Source organism: Oreochromis niloticus, linkage group LG11 (assembly GCF_001858045.2).
Source record: "Oreochromis niloticus isolate F11D_XX linkage group LG11, O_niloticus_UMD_NMBU, whole genome shotgun sequence".
NCBI classification, from domain to species: Eukaryota; Metazoa; Chordata; class Actinopteri; order Cichliformes; family Cichlidae; genus Oreochromis; species Oreochromis niloticus.
The window spans coordinates 18,766,771-18,787,059 of record NC_031976.2 but is presented as its reverse complement, the minus strand read 5'-3'; the positions used below and the strand labels follow the sequence as shown (position 1 = coordinate 18,787,059).

At 42.2% G+C, this 20,289-nt stretch overlaps 1 protein-coding gene across 6 annotated transcripts in view; it reads left to right on the top strand.

The window, feature by feature from the left end:
* The window catches only part of kif13a (kinesin family member 13A), a 38,992-nt gene that overhangs the window by 3,437 nt on the left and 15,266 nt on the right, over positions 1 to 20,289 (top strand). For all 6 annotated transcript variants that reach the window (XM_013276994.3, XM_013276993.3, XM_013276996.3 and 3 more), the window contains exons 3-19: positions 7,843 to 7,855; positions 10,293 to 10,353; positions 11,284 to 11,376; positions 11,961 to 12,141; positions 14,010 to 14,097; positions 14,619 to 14,753; positions 14,872 to 14,984; positions 15,069 to 15,180; positions 15,273 to 15,485; positions 15,594 to 15,704; positions 15,796 to 15,930; positions 17,999 to 18,129; positions 18,397 to 18,483; positions 18,568 to 18,743; positions 19,233 to 19,452; positions 19,777 to 19,939; positions 20,072 to 20,215. In XM_013276994.3, coding sequence (XP_013132448.1) covers positions 7,843 to 7,855; positions 10,293 to 10,353; positions 11,284 to 11,376; positions 11,961 to 12,141; positions 14,010 to 14,097; positions 14,619 to 14,753; positions 14,872 to 14,984; positions 15,069 to 15,180; positions 15,273 to 15,485; positions 15,594 to 15,704; positions 15,796 to 15,930; positions 17,999 to 18,129; positions 18,397 to 18,483; positions 18,568 to 18,743; positions 19,233 to 19,452; positions 19,777 to 19,939; positions 20,072 to 20,215 — 2,176 coding nt within the window. The remainder of the gene's footprint in view (positions 1 to 7,842; positions 7,856 to 10,292; positions 10,354 to 11,283; positions 11,377 to 11,960; positions 12,142 to 14,009; positions 14,098 to 14,618; positions 14,754 to 14,871; positions 14,985 to 15,068; positions 15,181 to 15,272; positions 15,486 to 15,593; positions 15,705 to 15,795; positions 15,931 to 17,998; positions 18,130 to 18,396; positions 18,484 to 18,567; positions 18,744 to 19,232; positions 19,453 to 19,776; positions 19,940 to 20,071; positions 20,216 to 20,289) is intronic.

Here is a 20,289-nt window from a genome sequence, read left to right as displayed (position 1 = left end):
ACAAGGTCATGTTGTGTTGGAAAATCTGCTTTATGTAAATCTCTTGCTTGTCTTGTTCAGATGCACAGTTATTGGAAAAGACAAAAAGCTAACCACAACTAACTTTTTAGACAGACGCAATGGAGTCTGTTTTATGTCACATGGAGGTGCTGCCTTTTGTCTTCTTCCACGAGGTCATTTTTTTTTCAGAAGGCATTTGTCTTTGTCCTGTCGAATATGCAGCTTTTTGGGGCTTCTCATCCCCCATGTCACTGTAGCTCTGCAGTCCTGCATTTCAAGATGATTAGTGGAAGCATGTCTTTATCTGATAATGTCTGTCCCCAAGCTTGTAATTTCACGTCTAATCTCTTCTTATCTCCGATGGTCACAAGAGCTCAATTGGGTTTATCTGCACTTACTAGTGTTATCTTGCTTACTTGGATATGTAATCTGTGCGGTGTGGAGTGCAGCTTCAGTTAAAACACCCGCTGCTTCTTCTGAAACTTCATGAACAAATACATTCTTTTAAATATGTTCAGAAAGATGAGTAGTTTGGCCCGAATGTCCTCATTTCTCTATTTTTCTTAAATGTTCATTTTTTTGAAATAAGGAACTCAACTTTAAAATGTTGTTCTGAGAAGATTTATGCAACCCTCACTGTCTTTGCAATTAATAATAATTAAAAACAAAATCAACCAACACCTGTAATACTTCCATATAAATAATTTAACTGGATTAAATGTAATTCTTATTGATATAATGAAATACTCTGTAATGTGTTTTGCCGCCTGATGGGCCTCAGATTTAACTCTGAATCAGTTTCATTTCCCTGTTATTTAGTTAGCTGCAGTTTACATGTTGAAGCAGCATTGGTGTGAAGGTAGAAGAATAAAAAGCTGAAACAGAACGGGATCAGATCATCTCCATGTTTGCTGCGTCATCTCCGATCAGGAGTGCTGAAAGTGAAAGTCAGTTTCTGATTTCATTGTTGTTTGCCTTATAGACTGTTTCAAGATGCAGAGCTAAAAATCAGAGGGGGAAGTACATTTTTATTTAGATAAAACACAAAACAAAAACCAGTTTATGTAGTAGGTAAGGGATTCCTCTCCATCCTCCCAGCATAACTGTACACAGTAATTAACAAAATATAATATATTTAAAAACTAATTTACCTTTATGTATCGTTAGCTAGCTGCTTTTAGCCTTCATGTTAAGCTAGGCTGATATTTTTTTTATTTACCATACAGACGTGAAGTTTAATAGCAGTCTTTTCATCAAAATCTCATCAAACATTTCCAGAATCTCAACTGTCTCCTTTAAATGCAATCATCCTATTTTTTACTACTTTTTAGCATCCAAGAACTTTGTTTGCTAACCCTAGCTAAAACAGCTAATAAAGACACTGGGCTTTCTGCACTAATGTGTCGAGTAGACGTGACAGTGCACTGTTTTTTAGAGCCTTGGTCACATTTTCTCTTCGTTGCACATCACCAAGTGTCATCCAGCTTTCCAAAACAAGCCTTTACTAAATGACAATGCTGCTTTGTCCACTGGCCGACCTCAGGAATGCTCTCTTTGTTTTTTCACTGGTGCTTCTTGTGTGCCAATAATCAACACTAAAATCTTGTTCTCACAGTTAGTTGCACACTATCAGCACAGATTTTCACTTTAAGGCTGCTTTCTTTGCTATTAGGAGAAAGTGCTAGGAGCACGCTGGTATAACAATTACATTCCCTTGAGGACTGTTCCCTGTTTGTTTAGAGGGTGGGACATTGTTTACATCTTGATCCGGAATTGAGAAAAGATGGTGCCTTCCCTCTTTGTCAGGCCTGTGCCTCATTAATCTCACATGTGGCCTCTAATTCTACAGGCAGTATTTGTGAAAATTCACTCTCAAACACTTTTTCTTCTATAATTATTCTGGTTTTTGTTCCTGGCATGATTCTCTGAGATGAGGCCTTTTTGAAGTTTTTGAGCCCGCTTGTTATATTCTGTTTGCTTTCATAATGAGGTAGTTTTTTATTGTGGACTCGCTTTTGGTCTCGTTCTGTGGAAGTGGAGCCATTCAAGCCCATAACTCTGTTAAAATTACATTTCTGCCTGCAATTAATGACATTAATGATGTGATTTGTACTTCATAAACATTCTCACTCTGGCTTTTGTTATAATCCTCGGCTGCCATATGCCAGATCTATTCAGCTAAGTGACATCCAGCAGGCAGATGGGGTTCACGAGAGGTGTGTCCCGGTAGTAAATGTGTCACTTCATTTGCTCTTCATTTGCTCAGTACTGTACCGAACAAATTGATGCATTGCACTTCTTTTCTGGCTTGTTTGGAACTTACTGGACTTAAGAGTAGATGTGGTCTGTGTTTTAGCATACACGCACGTAGCCTGGTGACCCGCCTCGTCACATTGTTGTCAGAAATGCCAGAGAGGATCAAATTAGACCCTGCCTGCATCATATGTTGCTGTTAACATTTGTTATGGAAACCTCGAGGTACCACACAGCAGTTGGTATGAGCATCACGTGTGCTGCTGGTGACAGTGCTCTTCATTAAGGGTTGTTTTTGGAGATCGTAAATTCGCCTTTCATACTCCAACTTTGACTCATGAGGCTGACTCGCCCTCCATGTTTACCACCGTCACTTAGCAACGGCAGTTTCAAGATACAGAAAAAGTCCTGAAGTTATGTTGATGACTTCATGAGTGATATGATATTCTCCAGCCGCTCATTCCAAATATTTTCAGACTAATTTTAGCTTTTAGAACAATGATGCAAGGACTCCTTTGTTTTAGGCTTTTTAAAAAATGATCATTTTGCCATGACCAGTAGTGGACGCTAATTTAGTGCATTCAGTATTTTAATTTTTCACTACATGTCAATATTACTGCATTACAAAGCAGTGTGCAGGTGTTACTGATCAGTTTGCAGTTTACATTACCAGAATTGTTGCCACTTTTTTGGCCTTAGAGCTCTAATGGCGTAATTTAAATGTGCATACTTAAGTAACACTGAGTATTTCACAAAAAAGCCTCATGTAATCAGCCAATCAGACAGCAGAAACTCGGTGCATTTAGGGTCATACGGTCAAGACGACATGCTGAAGTTCAAACTGGGCATCAAAATGGCGAAGGATGGGAACTTAGTGACATTGAATATGGCATCGCTGCCAGTGCTAGACAGACTGGTCTGAGTATTTCAGAAACTGTTGCCCTACTGGGATTTTCCCACACAACCATCTCTAGGGTTTAGAGAGTGGTCCAAAAGAAAGGAAGCTCTCTGAGTGAAAATGCCAGATTAGTTTCTTGAACATGACAATTCACTCTATTCAAGTTGTTTCCACAGTCACCAGATCTCAGTCCAATACAGCACCTTTGTGATCTGGTGGAACCAAAGATTTGCATTGTGAATGTGCAGCTGACAAATCTGTGAGACGCTGTCATGTCAATATGGACCAAAATCTCTGAGGAATGTTTCCAGCAGAATTAATGCAGCTCTGAAGGCAAAAGGGGGGGATCCAGTTTTTCAGTCTATACCTAATAATCTTTATGCTGTGGGGACCAGTGCACTACAGTGTCAAACTGTAATAGTCGCTTCACCTCAGCTGCTAAAACAGCAAAAAGCTGCTTTCGCATACATGACAAATTATTAATGTGCACATAGCTGATAATTCTATGCTTTTCTTAAGAAGTTTTTTAAATGCAAGGCTTTCATTTGCAGTAGAGAATTTGAGTTGCGGTCCTGGTAAAGGATCCAACACTGACCAAGATGTTGCATATTTAGCTGACAAAGTCTGAGCTTGTATGATATGAATTAGCTGTCTCAGTAGCTGAAATCTGGTTTTCTCATTAACAAATGATCTTCCTTCAATGCTGTCTTGGAAATGTTTTTGTCCAGCATGTAAAGCTCTTAACAGTTATTCGTCATGTTTAATTTAGGATTGTACTCATTTTTCTTGACAGCGTGGTCAGTTATGCATAAAGGCTGGGTGCTACATGGGACCCCCCCTCCCCATCCCCAGCACCCCTCTACTGTAACTCTGCTTGGTGTCTATGCAGCAAGATGACCTCTGCTTTGAGCGGGGACAGGCGTGTCCGGTTCTAAACTTACTGGCAGGCAATTTGAAATGTTAACCTAACACTTAAACACACACATACACACACAGTCTGAAAATTGTGTTTGGCTCTAGAGCTTGCTGAAATCTAATTGTCTTGAAGCATGTCAGAAGCTTACCGAGGAAAAGGTCATATGTGTGGTTAAATTGAGGTTAAAAGGTTGCATGTATGTGTGTGTGTTATGGGGGAGTAATGTTTCAACCATAGATCAAGAGGAGGAATTCGAATATGCGTGTGGGAGCGGCAGCAAAATATGTTATGTGTATGCGAGAGTATGTGCAGAGGGGATGAATGCTGTGCAGTCTTAATGGGGGGGACCTCTTCCATGTGATGTCCATACTCCATTTGTAGAGCAGGATTATGTCATCATAAAGTCTTTGAAAGGCTGCTGAGGAATCTCAGTAAATAATGGCAAGTAGTATAGTATATATAGTAGTATAGAGCTTGTGGGCATAGAATGTAATGCAGTGTAATTTTTTTAAGAGTAGATCTCAGCTTCAGTGGGTGGATAATACAGTACATTAATCTGATGTGTTGTCTGCTGGTTTAGAAGAGTGCATTTTTCAGTGGCACGATAACCCAGTGGCCTTAATCTTGCTCCATAACCACAGGGGGGGGGGATCCCAGTGCTGATTTTCCACTTTTTATACCTTCGTTTTGGCCACACCCATGGATTTAAGCTGAAATGGCCACAAAGATCTGTCAGACCCTTTCCAGACTATCTTTGAAACTGGTCACGGTCTGGTACTGAAGTGATATTTCTTATCGTTTAACAAGAAACAAGGATATTTTCTCCTCTAATCTATCACACACCGCGTGCAGGAGGAGAGTCATAGCAGTGTGAGAGGCCAATTTCCTCCCTTTGGCCAAGTTAGTCATACATGGGTGCTTTGGCGTCAGGTAGCTGGAGTTGCAGGAACCTAAGCGTTCCCCTAAAAGGAAGCACAGAGACACACTTAACCCATCCTGACAGGATTTTTAAGTCCCTCATGCATGTGCTGTGGTACATGAGGATGTCAGCTTTGCAGTATGTCGGATTGAGCACCCTGCTCACAACAACGGCTGGTCAAGCCTTTGCATTGTTTGGCCTCCAATACACAACACGTCACATTGTCACTCGTTTTGTGAGTTGCTCGGCTCATCAGAGAGTGACCTAAGCAGCAAAAGCATGCACACAATAATAATTTCATCTAACTACCTCATGTTTGCATTAAGGTTAATAGAGTTCTTTATGATTCATTTTCTCTCTCTCTCTTGCCAAGCCTGGGTGTGAAGGGTGCGGTCGGCCTGCGCAGCACCACCATGCAGCACGCATGCAGGGAGAGACCCTGCTCTTAATGGTGGAGAGAACTTAATATTCAAAAGTGTGGTTACACATCACCAGAGTTACTGCTTGTTGCCACAAGTGCAAAAAAGTCTTTGCTTTGATTGCAAATATTGTGTGCACACTGCCATGGGTGTGTCTGGATGATGCAAAAGTGGACTATATCTGAAAGACAGAACGCACTAAGTCAAACTGACGAAGGCAGAAATGTTATATTTGCCATGTCTGAAAAGGGCTTTAGATTTCATTCATGCCCTGCTGAGGCTGCAGTGGCTTAGTGCATCTGCCTCTGAGGGGATAATAACCTGATACCACCTGGCACTTCTGTGTCATACATGCGTGTCGCACATTTGTACTGTCCAACCACAGCATAGTCTTTAATAAGCCCTCAAGACATAACTTGACATCCATGCTGATTATTTAGCAAACAGCCTGTGGGCTTCATGCTTGAAGCGTACCATTTTTGACCGCTCTGTCACTGGTAACAATTCTCGAACAGGAATGATGTGAATACAGATGCGTTAGGCCACATTAAACTATTAAGTGATTTTTGGACACCAAGCTTTTTATTTGTTTTATATTTTTGGATCTTATATGGACCAAATGATTCACTGTTGTAATATAAACTACTACATTTGACAACTATAGCCTGAAAAATTATTATTTTTTCTGTGTAAGAAGCATCATTAGAAGTATTTACACATCCAAATGTGACTTCATATGTTGTGAGATCAACGTCAGGGGAGACAGCTTTCAGTTAGAGAGTATGTCCAAAGCAAAGGGGGAGAACTGGAGGATAGTGTGTTTTAACTTACTGAGAGGGAGGTCTTGGCTGTGATAGGGCAGGGTAGGAGGTTAGGGACTCTTTTTGAATAGGAGGCTAAAATGAAGTCAGCTGTTTGGAATTAAATGAATGTCTTGTGAGATTTTGACAAGGAAGTAGGAATTCTATGAAATCCTAAATATAGCCAGTTAGGAACAGTTCCTCTTATTGTCTTGTTCAGCATTCCCAGCATACCGTAACTGGATACATTAACTGTACATACAGTAGATGACACAGTGAGCATGAGCCGCCAAACCACTGCAGCAGCCCCTGTTACTGCTGCTTAGTTTATGCTGCAGATGTAGAGATTCTGCTGTGGAGTGCACTCATTCAAAAACAGCGAGTCTTTCATCTTTTCATCATCAAGTGTGTGTCTCTGGCTCTCTCTTTCCACTCCTCCTCAATTTTCTCCTTTTGTTCTTCATCAGTACTCCATCTTTATATCTCTGCCATGTTTTTTAATTTAAATTTTGCCTTTCAGTTTAGCATGCATTAAGACCTTATCTGTAGTCCCTCTAGCCTGCATATCTCATACTGTAGCGCTTCCTGGGCGTCCACTCTTTGCGCTGCAGTATGGAGTGACAGGCCGGTGGAGGGGAACTGCCTGCTGCAGTCTCTGTGTGCTCTGATTAAGACCAAGTCTCAGTTGTTGTAAGTGGCCCAGATTTAGATACAGGGTATGAACCCAGATGAGGCCCTCTTGCTTTTTGTTCTTCAGCCACACTCTTCTGTCGTAAGAGCTAAAACACAGTTAATACTTTATCTATTCACCTTGCTTTTTTTATTATTCTCAAACTTAGACTTGATAGATTTGAAATTAAAAAACAGAGGCTATTTTTAAATGGATGCTGAGCTCTCTGTGGCCCTGCCGTTGTTGGTGACTCAGCTCAGTTTGTGTGAGAAACATTGGTGCAGTGTTTCAGTCTTCCCAAAGCTTCTGCTCTGTATTGGTTACTGTGTGAAGGTGATGCCCACCTTTGTCTCTGTGCCAGAAGACTTCTGCAGGAGGAATCTGCTGAATCTTGAACTGGATTGTGGAGCATGCATGTCTTAATTAACCACACACCGTAGAGGCTGTAACTTACTGTAAGATGAGGACTTTAGAGAATTAAGAGAATAATCCTGCATATGTTAGAACCATATATGCTACGCTTTTGTCCTTAGTTCCGGGAGCTTGTAATGCACTGTGCAGCTTCCCCAAGCTGGCCTCTGTGTTAAGTCCACAGGCATAAGAGCTATTTATTCAGCAGAGTCAGTGGGACATTGAATCCTAAATCTCTTCCCTTCCTCACACTCCACTGGCTCAATTATGAATCCAATCACAGCACCAGCTCCCACCAGGAAAAGCAACAATGTGGAAGTGAATGAGTGAGTGAGAAAAGGACAGAAGGAGTGAAAGAAGTCAGAGAAGGAATTTCAAAGAAAGAACTGAGGTTACAAGTTTCTTTTTTTTCAGAGCACTGTGGATATCAAGGATTTTCTGAGTGTTAACTTGTTCTGACTGTGAAATTGTTTGCTAACTATGTTCATTTCTCTGTGTTTTTCTCTGTTTTTGGTTCACCTGCTGGGTTCCTACTATTTCCCCTCAATCTCACCAGGAAACAACCTAAGGTATGTATGTTTTATCTGTTTCTTCTACAAAAAAACCTGCTGACATCAACAGAGCTGAATGCCATTTATAGTGACTTCTCAGATCGTTCAGTAGCAGAATGCGGGACAAGCAGCGCTATTCCCCCGAGGAGCTGAGAGACATCCTGCACAGTTCAGTCCACTGCTGTTTCTAGGGACATGACTGAGGGTGTTTTAGTAGTTTGGTTGGTCAGCGGGAGCCGGATAGATGTCCGTGTGAATGTGTCAGCGCTCTAAGATCTCGTGAACACCCACAAAGGCGCTACAATGAGAGAGGGATGAGCGCGGACACTGGGGCAGTGTGTGCGCACATTCAAAGCTGCATTGTTGGAGTGCACCCCCACTTCCCCCCTTGACAACACGCTGGTGACTAGCTCAGAGATGTTTCACACACCAGGGACGGGCTTTGTGCTCAGTACAGTCGGCCCCTGGCTGGACCAAGGGGAGCACTAGTCCGGGCCACGGGTGTGCATGGTCTCTGGGGCCTGTGAACCCGAGCTACCCTATAATACCTTTCAGCTAGACAAGCACGTGGTTGTCTCCTGAGCTATAGTGCCACTCAAATTCTCCCTGCCGTCTACTGGGGAAACAGACGCTGCAGTCCAATCGCATTCGGACAGTTTTCATACTAGAAATGACAAAAAGGGCTTTGTGCGCCTCAGCTGCATCATTATTTGCACTGCTGATTAATAGTAATTGTCCAATCTAGAACAATTTGTGGTGCAGTCACACCCTCAGGCCCGACAGAGACAGACCAAAGGAGGCTGAAGCCCTAGTTACCAAACCAGCCTTAATTGAGAATGATGGCACTTTTGTTCCTTTGAATGGCACCCACTCACTTGTCTGAAGTCACAAGAGGAGGTCTTGCTTTCAAAGCATTCAGTGATCTCAGTGCTTCCCATGCTGACTGTGCAACCACTGCTTCCCTGGCCAGTGGCCCTTATTATGATTAAAGGTCAATTATTATGGGGTATTTGTGTAGAGAAAAGTGTTTTGGCAGAGCACTAAAGCCAGGAATTGTACCATGTGCAGCAGTGCTGTACTTGCACTGCAACAGTGACAGGACAGCAGCTACTCTTCTAACATCAGAAAAACACAAGCAAACAAAATATATGTACACTTTTGGGTCCTGACCAAGATAGGCTGCAATAATACAGATGTGGAAAAAAACATATCAACGATAATCCGAAAAAAATCTGCAATGCATTTTTAAAATCCTGAATATAATGATTATAATTTTAAGCTTTTTATCCTAAATACAAGCTAGATGACTGCTTAAGCAACCAAAAATCTGTCTAAAAACTTCAAAAATCAGATCAAGACTGAAATGTTAATCTGATTTTAAAGGTTTAAGGCAAATGGAGGGAGAAGCATACATAAAGCTCCCATTACCGAGTTCAGGCCACACTTTTTGTCCTAGTGCTTTGAATTCTTGAATCAACACAAATGACCTCTTTTCCATCGATGGAGATAATGTTATGATATTATTTAGCATTACATTATCACAAATATCAGGGTAATTTCCTTTGGCAATACAATATCTGTGGGCTGCATCTCCCAAACATCAGTGAAGTTCCTGCAGTAGCCCCTCCTATATCCGCTGATTTCAGTGTTTCCAACTTTTGGGTCCAGCGAGTACATGGTGCCATGACGACTGCGGTCTTTTTTCTTTCTTTTGGTTGTTTTTTGTTGGAAATGTGTGGAAATGGTTGTGGATTGAGCGCTGGCACAGGTAACGGATTTCTAGAAAATGGGTAAATGAGGTGTTGCAACAGCAAACAAAAATATGTAGTGGGTGACTTGCATTGCAGCTGCTTAAAGGATACATTTAAGAATGTTACAGCAGATAAATATGGAGTCAAGTGCATAAACAGATACATTGTAAGAGGAGCTGTTCTGTCTGTGAGGGGCTGTTGACTAATGCTCTTTCCCCAGAAAGAGTATCCTCTCTGTGTGTTATGTATCCAGAGCGCTTGCAGGTGCCTGGGTGATAGAAGGGCATGCTGCTGCAGAAGTCTGTGTTGTGGGACTTAGAGGGCTAAGAGCCAGCCCGCACCAAGTGGAACAGCTATGCCCCTGTCTCCTTGGAGATGAGGGTCACTGGGTGCTGGAATTTCTTCTGGGGAGCGCTGACCCTGATTTATGAATTCATTTAACTCCAGCCACTATGACAAAACAGCTGAGAGTGAATTTGTGCAGACAGACACGATGCGGTCTTAACTAACATTACCTTGAACAATGCTCAGTTAGGATTCATCTTACTCACTCAGACAAGCTCAGTCCTGCTGATTTACATGGCACTGCACATCAATCCTGTGAACCTCAGAAGACGACCACCACTAAGAGAGACTGGCTTATGTTGTACTATACATGCTTGGGCAAGTGTGTGTTTACACTCCCTGTGCTGTCGCCTCTGCAGGTGTTCGCATTTGACCACTGTTTCTGGTCCATGGATGAGTCCAACGTTCCCAAATATGCTGGTGAGTCACAAATGTGAAGGCTAGAAAAAAAAAACAATCCTTTACTCAACCAGAGAGCTCAAATTATGTGCCATGCAAAGACCTGCTGCAGAGCTTTGTGTTACCATTGCAAGGGCTAAGAAGCTCGCTGCCTGATGGCAGGCTGTTTTTGCATCATGCAAAACAGAGTATAGTACAGGTGTATATGAAAATTTGCATTTTGAGTGAATGAATTAAAATGAACAAGGCAGTTGTGTTTGTATTGTCTGGACTCACACGTCTGTGGCATCACAGTTGTTCACACACATTTATCATTGTGTTTATGTATTTATCCACCACTGCTACACTCCCGTGCACCCACTAACCCGGTAAATTCGCTTTCTTCTTTCTCCTCAGCTGCAGTTTTTGTAACATCTTCATAAAAGAGGTTATTACTGCCAGTGTGAGGCGGATTTACATAATAATTGAGGATACTTTGTGTTTGTCAAATAACTCTTGTTTAGCCGATGGAAATGTTAAGCTTACATCTTCTTTGTGCTGAACCGACAAGGCAATCTGTTCAGTTAAGGGCTGCCTCGAGGGCCCGAGCCAAGGCTTTATTTAGCTCATTAAACAGCTGGGCCATTGAGCAGGGGCATGACAGTGAGCAGCACAAGAGTTTTCTCTACACAGCTCTGCATTTTCCACATGACCAGACAGGAATCTGCCACCTTTCATGAATCTTATTCACAGTTTCGTGGCCCTTTGTGGCCCTTGTCACCCCATTTATACAGTTTTTTTTTTTAGTACTAAGACAGCCAAACAGTATGTGTGATCATAGTGCTTATACAGTATAACTGTGTATTAACTCAGAGGCTGGATCCTTAAAAGGACGTGGCCTCTGACCGTGTGTGACACAATTATTCCTCTGTTTACCATAATCTCCATGGTGACCGTGTCTTTCTCTGAAAGGTCAAGAGGTGGTGTTCAAGTGCCTTGGAGAGGGGATACTTGAAAATGCATTCCAGGGATATAATGCCTGCATATTTGCTTACGGACAAACAGGTAACTGAATGACTTCATTTCCTCCCTCGCCCTAAAATCACATTAGCTATTCTATCCTGCTTCCTGTCTTAGAGGGACACACCTGCACACTCATCAGTTGGAAGAAAGAAAGAAAACAAATCCGATATAATCATCTGGTTGAAGCAACATCCTGCAAGCAGCACATGAGTGATGACGGCACTTCTGGGCAGTCTTAGTTTAACTTAGATCACAAATTGTAAATAATGATGTGAAGTGATTTGAAATGAATCAAGAAGTTTCACTTTTAACGTGCTCCCATCACCTTTAATTTTTAGTGCTAATAAGCAAATGTTAGCATGCTAACATGCTAAAGGAAAACCATTGTACACCAGTATATGCAAATGTGCAAGCACAAATGTAGCCTGACACAGCTGCTGGCACAGCTGGAGACTCATTGTCTACATGTTCATTTTTTGCAACACGATGATGATGGCGATTATTCTCCAGATTTAAATACTAAATACTTCCTTAAAGCAGACTATTTGTGGCCATAGCAGAGACTACGCTTAACTAACTCGCTTTCTGAAGTTGGCAACTCATGTGTGACTCTGTCGTGCATCCAGGCTCAGGCAAGTCCTTTTCCATGATGGGCAATGGAGAGCAGCCAGGCTTAATTCCTCGACTCTGCTGCTCGTTGTTCGAGAGGGTCCACAGGGAGACAAACGAAGGCCATTCTTTTAAGGTGGAAGTTTCCTACATGGAGATCTACAATGAGAAGGTCCGTGACCTTCTGGATCCCAAAGGGTGAGTTTGATGTTTGGTTTTAAAAATGCACGTTCCAGCTCACCGAAGCAGCTTTCGGACCCGGCAGCTGTTTTCACAAACTATGGTGTTGTTTTCTTGTTGTCTTCAGTCTCTCCAGCTCCAGCTCAAGCGGACAGTGATCTGTCCGTTAGCTCGCATTGTCTTCTGGTTTGCGTCGCTTTTTATAGCTCTGTTGTGTCTAGTACCCAGGATGGGGGGATGGAGATAGAATGATGTGAGTAGGAAGCTCAACCCAGTTATTTCCTGCAGAACAGCAGCCAGTGTCGTCCTCTGACAGTGCTGCTTTCTTCGCCTCTGTGGTGCGATGTGGGTTGGCAGACAGACTGCTAAGAAGAGTGAGCTGTGAATGGGGATGTTTCAGGGAGATCTGGTAGTAAAGCCGTGAGCGAGAGAGCGGTCAGAGCTGCTGCGAGCCGAGCGCCAGAAATGGACTACAGTGCAGCGCTCTGTGAGTTGCAGATGTGAAAAGATGCAGCTTCCTGTCACGTATATAGTAACCTCCAGACGCTCTTGATCTTGCATCCTAATTGACTCTGTCAGTTATAGGAATAAAGGTTAGCTGTAGTACTGTATAAAGCAGGGATGGGTTAGACCACTGACAGACAGACATCTTCAAACCAAGTCTGCATTTGGTTGTGTGTCTGAAGAAGAAAGTGAATATTGCAAATACTAATTTGACTAGCCTTAACCCTAAGATATTTTTACACGCATTTTAATGGACAAATGTTACGCAGTAGTGTCTACAGAGGTTGCCTTGCATGTTCTCACTGCTAAACACAGACATGCAGATTGTCATTGTGTAGAAATATAGCTAAAAAGCCTGAAACACTGGAACCCACTCTGCTCACTGTAAAAAGGAAAACAAGACCTATCCTTGTATCTGTCTCCTGTTTGGATCTTCCATGTGACGCGCTATGAATTTCAGTTCAGCTGTGTTTCGCTAAAATACCAGTATTATTGTGCAGCAGGAGTATGTGGGGCTCAGCTCTAAACACTCAGAGTAGTCCTCAGAGTAAAGAACAACAGGATAGAAACAAAGTTTTGGCTCCTATCTTTGAGCTCTCCGCCCCTGCCAATTATGCACTGGTTCTGATAACATCTCCCCTTCTCTTTCCAGATAAATAAACCATCCTAGCAACTATCACACACACACTGGGTGCAACATAGGACATGCTTTTTGGTGTTAAATGTAGCGCGATTTACAGTAAGGTGCCTGCCACAAAAGAAGACGTCAAACCTTGAAGCAGATGGCCCACAAAAGCAAAAGACCACACCACAAAGAATTCAGATCATCTCAAACTGGTTTCGTGAACATGACTTCATTTTACTCATATGGCCTCCATAGTCACCAGATCTCAATCCAGTAGAGCACCTTTGGGATGCGGTGGAACGGGGGATTCAAATCCTGCACTTAAAGTCAATGCGGGCTGAACATCCCTGAAGTTGAATCATAGGTAGATTGTTGAATCTATGCCGTTAAGCATTAAGGTCGATAAGAGCCTTATGCCTTAAACAAGAAAAATCCACACCTGTGTGTATTTTTGTTTGCCCTTGCTCTCAACCTGTTGTGAAACTATCTCTACTGGTGTGCCAAGTTGGGAATGTTACCACAAACACCAGATTTAAAGCACCGCTGCATTGTGAATCACAGGAAATTTACTTGGTGCTGATAAGCTTAATCAAAATGATGTATTATTCCCTTTGAAAAAGCTTTGATTCTTATAAATGCTCATGTATATGTTACAGTTCCATACTACAGCTTGTATGCATTTAATAAAAGATTTTAAGGTTCTTCAGAGTGCTTCTTTGTTCTCTTTTACCTTTTTTGCCTTCTCTATTTTTTGAAGGAGCCGACAGTCCCTGAAAGTTCGGGAACACAAAGTCTTTGGTCCGTATGTGGACGGTCTGTCTCAGCTGGCTGTGACCAGCTTTGAGGTGAGTCTTTCACCCGTCTGTCATCATGCCGCGACCAGAAATGAGGCTGTATCCACCCTCTATCAGAGCCACATAGACATGATTTATAACATCCAGCAGAAATTACTTTGTATCTTCAGTCGCCAAACCACTGATTTACATTTGGAATAACCTCGCTGTGTAAAACCCTCCCAAGTGCAGAGACTCCAGTGACACATATTCCTGATGTGGGATGTAGTCATGGAGTTTCGTGTAGTGTGTATGCCAAGCCTTGGCAGGCCCTTCCATAATTAAGTTTAAACACCTCCACCCTGCTCCTCTGCGCTCTGCTCTGCCTGATATTAGTCCAGTGGATTTCCCACAGCCTTGGCCCTCTCTCTGTTGTGACCCAATTAAATGAAATGGCATGCAGCCAGATGTCCACATCTATAACAACTATCAATTTTAAGATTTAGCCACAGAAATGTGCTCGAATCCTGAGAAAGAAAAACACTTTAAATAGTTCTGCTGTCCCAAACTTCCTCTTTTTTTGTTTTTTTTAGGACATTGAGGTGTTGATGTCAGAAGGGAACAAATCTCGCACAGTTGCAGCCACCAACATGAATGAGGAGAGCAGCCGATCACACGCCGTCTTCAGTATCATTGTCACGCAAACGCTCTATGATCTACAGTCTGGAGTAAGTCTTTTTGTTTTTTCTTGTTTCACACACATTTACAATCATTTTTTTTTTATGGGGACAAACATTTGTTTATCCATTAAATATATTTGTCTGGGCACACTGTGACTGTCAACAGAATTCAGGGGAGAAAGTGAGCAAAATGAGTCTGGTTGACCTGGCAGGAAGTGAACGTGTGTCGAAGACCGGAGCTGCTGGGGAGAGACTCAAAGAAGGAAGCAATATAAACAAGTGAGAACATTTTTATTTTGTATATGAGGTGTATATAAAGTCCAGTCATTTATCAGGTTAAATGTACCTTTGTTTGGCTTTTAGGTCTCTCACCACATTAGGATGTGTGATTTCTGCTTTGGCTGATCAGTCTGCAGGCAAAGGGAAGGCCAAGTTTGTGCCTTACAGAGACTCAGTGCTCACCTGGCTACTGAAGGTTTGACCCACCTTCTGTTTGAGTTGTTGTTTTGTAACTTTCTTGTCATGAAAGTCTATTTTAACAGCTTCTTGTGATTTTTTTAAACTCAGGACAACCTTGGCGGAAACAGCAAGACCGCCATGATAGCCACGGTGAGTCCAGCTGCTGATAATTATGAGGAGACTTTGTCCACTTTACGTTACGCCGACAGGGCCAAGAGAATCGTCAACCATGCCGTTGTGAATGAAGACCCCAACGCTCGGATCATCAGAGAGCTCAGGGAAGAGGTGGAGAAGCTGAAAGTTCAGCTCTCTCAGGCCGAGGTGAGAAGAGAGGTTGAACCACAGATGCTGTTCAATTAGGAATAAATTATGCCAGACATCCGACTCTGATTTATTCTCCTTTTTTACATTTTTTTTTATTCCCATCAGTCCATGAAGGCTCCTGAGCTGAAGGAGAAACTGCAGGAGTCTGAGAAACTCATCCAGGAGATGACAGTCACCTGGGAGGAGAAGCTAAGAAAGACAGAGGAGATTGCCACTGTAAACACCTTACTCATGAAAACTGTGAAACCTCAACTCTAATTCAGTGTGTTTATATGAACAGCTACATTGTTATTATCCATGTTCACAGGAGCGTCAGAAGCAGCTGGAAAGCATGGGCATCTCCTTGGAAACGTCTGGGATTAAAGTGGGTGAAGACAAGTGTTTCCTGGTCAATCTGAATGCTGATCCTGCCCTAAATGAGCTGCTGGTCTACTACCTGAAGGTAATGTTGTTTTTGCAATGTCATTTTTTTCCAAGCTCAGCTCCTCAGTCAACCCGTTTTTTTTATAAAGCAAATTTAAGCACAACAGGCACTAACCGAGGTGATGCACAGAAATCAATAAAACAATTAGGAGGCAGTAATTTAAAAACAATAAGGGATGTAATTAACATAATTAAAATCAATCTCTAGTGTTTACAGAAACACACAGTTGTAAATTAGACCTAAAGTAAAAAGGTTCATAAGACGAGATGAGTTTTTAAGTTGAAGTCTGAGAGTTGGGCAACTGCAAAAGATCGGTTAGCTGTAAGAGCTAGTTTGGTGTTTACAGTTAAGTCACCAGTCGAATCACCTGGTCTTGCACTGAGCATGTAAAATTGTAACATGACGAATAGTTACTTAGAGATGTGCTGATGCAAGCACTTATAAGTGAGCAAAATTTAAAGGTGAATCCTAATCGATGCTAAGATAGATGAAATGCATTCATGTGTCTGTCTACCAGTCAGGGGTCCAGCAGCTGCATTTTAGACCAACTGCATTCATGATAATAGTGCCTTGCACAATCTGACATAAAAAAAAACAAACTGCAGGAATCCAGTCTGGGCGTGATAAAAGCATGGATATCCTTGCCAAGGTTGTTTAAAAAAAGAAACTAAAAGCTAAAAGTGCACAGATTTAATCTGCAAATCTAATTTCAGAAAGGAATCAATGAAAGCACCGAGGTTCTTTACAGCAGCTTTACAATATGATGCAAGAGGTCCAAGACCCAAAGTATCTGTTGATATGAGCATACTGGATTATATACTACTCAACAATTTGTTTGCTTAATGCAAATATAGCATACAGCTTGTTTTTAACAGTGAGTCTAATTAGACATTTATGCCTCAGTTTAAACACATAGCCTGGATCTGCCGTTTTACCTAAGTTGAGTCTCTTAGAAAAAAAAGACACGGAGATTATTCACACTGCATTGCCGTATTGCATTTCTGTGATTATCCCAGTAACTTTGTAGGATTATTTGTATGATTTTTTTTTGGTTTAGAAACTCAACGAGTGCCTAATGTTAAAGTGAGACTTAAGTGTACTGTTGGTAAATGGTAAATAGACTGGTTCTTTTATTTGTGATGTCAGTGTTAGCATTTTGATAGCTAATGTGGCTAATATCACCGTTAGCATTGATAAAATGCTCCCAGACCAGAGCTGGGGGCACAGCTGGTTACTGTGTTTTGATGTCATCTTATGTCCTATAGTGAAACCTAATCACTTGTCCTTTATTAATCTACTGTGAATTAACGCAATTAGAGAGCAAGATGTTCCTATAATGTTTATTATAATCACTGGAGCGTTTTGCCATAGTGACTGCAAAAGACCAGAACGCCTATACGGTGGAAAACAAGCCGAAAAGATCCCCTTGTACTCTTCATTAGTTGCCACAAAGACCCAGTTAGTCACTTATTCAGTCACTCGCTAATACTGCAGTTTACTGTTTAAGCATTCACAGTGAGTCTCTTCGTGCGTCACATAGCACAGCAGTAATATTTAGCACTGACAGAGGCCCTGAAATGCAGCACACATGTTGTAGTGAGAGAAGTCCAGTAAGAGCAGGTCTGGACTTTGAAGTGGAACAGCCAGCCGTCTAGTTGGATGTGTGAGCGCTGAGGCATGTGAGACAGCAGTCTGCACAGCTTACAGAACAACAGGCCTTTGTCTAGTTCCTGCAGGCTAGCCTGGCATATCAGTGTGGAATGACTATGGTAATGTGAAATAGGTTCGTTCGCTGCAGGGTAGGACATCCTTTAGAAGCTAGGATGTTTGTTTTACAACGCCCCCTCGGCACACATGGTTTTTCGCTTAGGCCTGGTTGTGCTTTATGTCTAGTTGTGATTTTCCCAAATTCGTATTCTTGGGTTTATTGTTTTTTTTTCATTACTTTAGTTCAGATCAGTTCAGTAGATAAAAGGTAGCAGCTTTTTGTGGTTATGGCCAGAAAGTTTGAATAAGAAGGGTGAGATGTAATTACATCCTGATCTGCCAGTGTAGTTTCCCTAATCTTTCCTGCACCTGTGTGTAGGAGCACACGCGTGTGGGTGCAGACACGTCTCAGGACATCCAGCTCTTTGGGATCGGGATACAGCCAGAGCACTGCGTCCTGGAGCTGTGCCCAGATGGTGATGTCACCCTCATGCCAATAGGGAATGCCAGGTGAGCTGTCGTGCAACTTATTCCAACAAACTCTCTGTCTATGTTTCCGTCTGTGATCTGTGTTCTTGGATGACTGGACCTCAGAGTTTCACATGACCTCACTGCACAGGAATCTCATGATCTGAGCTCCTCACTTTGATATCAGATGCATGTCTCCCTCCCCCTAAAAAACCATTGTTCCTACTCGATTAGCCTGCTTCCCCTTGAAAACCTGCAGGTTACAATGCAATCCTTCACCAATAAAATATAAATGTATGTTCTCTGCAGGACCTGTGTGAATGGAACTATGATCGACTCATTAGTACACTTGTGGCATGGAGACCGTATCTTATGGGGAAATAATCACTTCTTCAGGTATGAGTCCTTTGTTTTTGTTGCCACATTCAAGCGTGTGAACAGCTATGAAGTCACTGACTGGATATTCGCGCTGCTCTCCAGGATCAATCTGCCTAAACGAAAGCGGCGGGACCGTTTGAAGGAGCTGGAGAGAGCATCTCCCAGAGAGAGCTTTGTCGAGGCAGACATTGAGACAGCTAGCGAGGCCTCTTCTGAGCAAGACTACACTTATGAGTTTGCCCAGATGGAGGTCATAATGAAGACTCTTGGAAACAATGGTATGACTGGGACCATGTACATATTTTATGAACTGCCAGCTCATTCCAGCAGCTCTGACTGTATCCTAACATCCTTTTAAAATACCATTCCTGTATTACTGGGTTTAATCCTCTGAATAAAGAGAAAAAAAGTATTTCTCTATTTGACTTACAGTATCCATGTGTAAATAGCAACTCATTTTTCTTAAATGGCACAAATAATGAAGTTATTCTTAGAAGAAAAACAGTTTATAGCAGCTCATGAATATTAGGTCAGTGAGTCATTGTTCATGACTAGAACAGCTGATAATAACTAATATTTGCATTTCTGTTGAGTAACTTCACATTGCAGTTGTTCTTTGTCTTGATCATGGCTACATGCCTAAATGCACTGAGCTGCTGCCGTGTCATTGATTGATTGGATATTTGTGTTAACGAGCAGTTGAAACAGAACGGTGTAGCTAACAACGAGCGTATGTTTTTAATAAGTGTTTAATGCACTGTATGTAGACCCCATGCAGAATGTGGTCCAGGTGTTGGAGAAGCAGTATCTGGAGGAGAAGCGGACCGCCCTGGAGGAGCAAAGGATGATGTACGAAAGAGAGCTGGAGTCGCTGCGGCAACAGCTGTCTCCAGAGAAAACCTCACAGCATCACCGCAGCAGCAGCGACCGCCTCACGTTCTCAACGCACGCGCCGCACAGCAAGCTGCGACTGTGGACGGAGGAGCGGTTAGTGTAGCTCGCACACACATATGATGCCTCATACATACTCCAGAAAATGTAGGCGTGCTACTTAAGATGTTGACATCAAAAATATAAATGCATAGCCACAGATGAAACTAGTATATAATAATTTAGATGCATAATTTTTTTCTACTTTCACATACTTGTTGCACACACAAATACAAACTATAGTGCACAATTTTCTCTACTATAAAAATGCCAAAAGAAGTCAAATCTGAGTGGAAGGAATTAGTGATTCTTTTACTCACTCAGGACACGAGAAGTTCAAACTATAAAATGCGTTTCTGTGTATTTGTTTCTTTGTGACAGGGATGAACTTTTTCGCCAGAGCCTTTCCCGACTCAGAGAGCAGGTCGTCAAAGCCAACACTTTGGTGCGAGAAGCCAACTTTTTGGCAGAGGAGATGAACAAACTCACCGATTATCAGGTCACCCTTCAGATTCCTGCAGCCAACCTCAGCGCCAACCGTAAGGTCAGACTGCTGAACCTTTTTGAAACGATTACACTTCATTCGGTTATTTCAGTGTTTTGGTCGGTTAAGCTTAGGGTTAGGGAGGGTGTGAATATCTTGTAATCTGATCTAAAATGTGACACTTTAATGTAGCGTGGCGCTATCGTGAGCGAGCCAGCCATTCAGGTGCGGAGGAAAGGGAAGGGGACCCAGGTTTGGACCATTGAAAAGCTGGAGAACAAACTTGTAGACATGAGAGACCACTACAGAGACTGGAAAGAGGGCACAGAGGAAACGGTGAGTAACAAAGGACCAGAGACAGGAAAAAATGAGTAAGGAAGCGGGAAACTAATTAAAAGTATGTTCTTTTG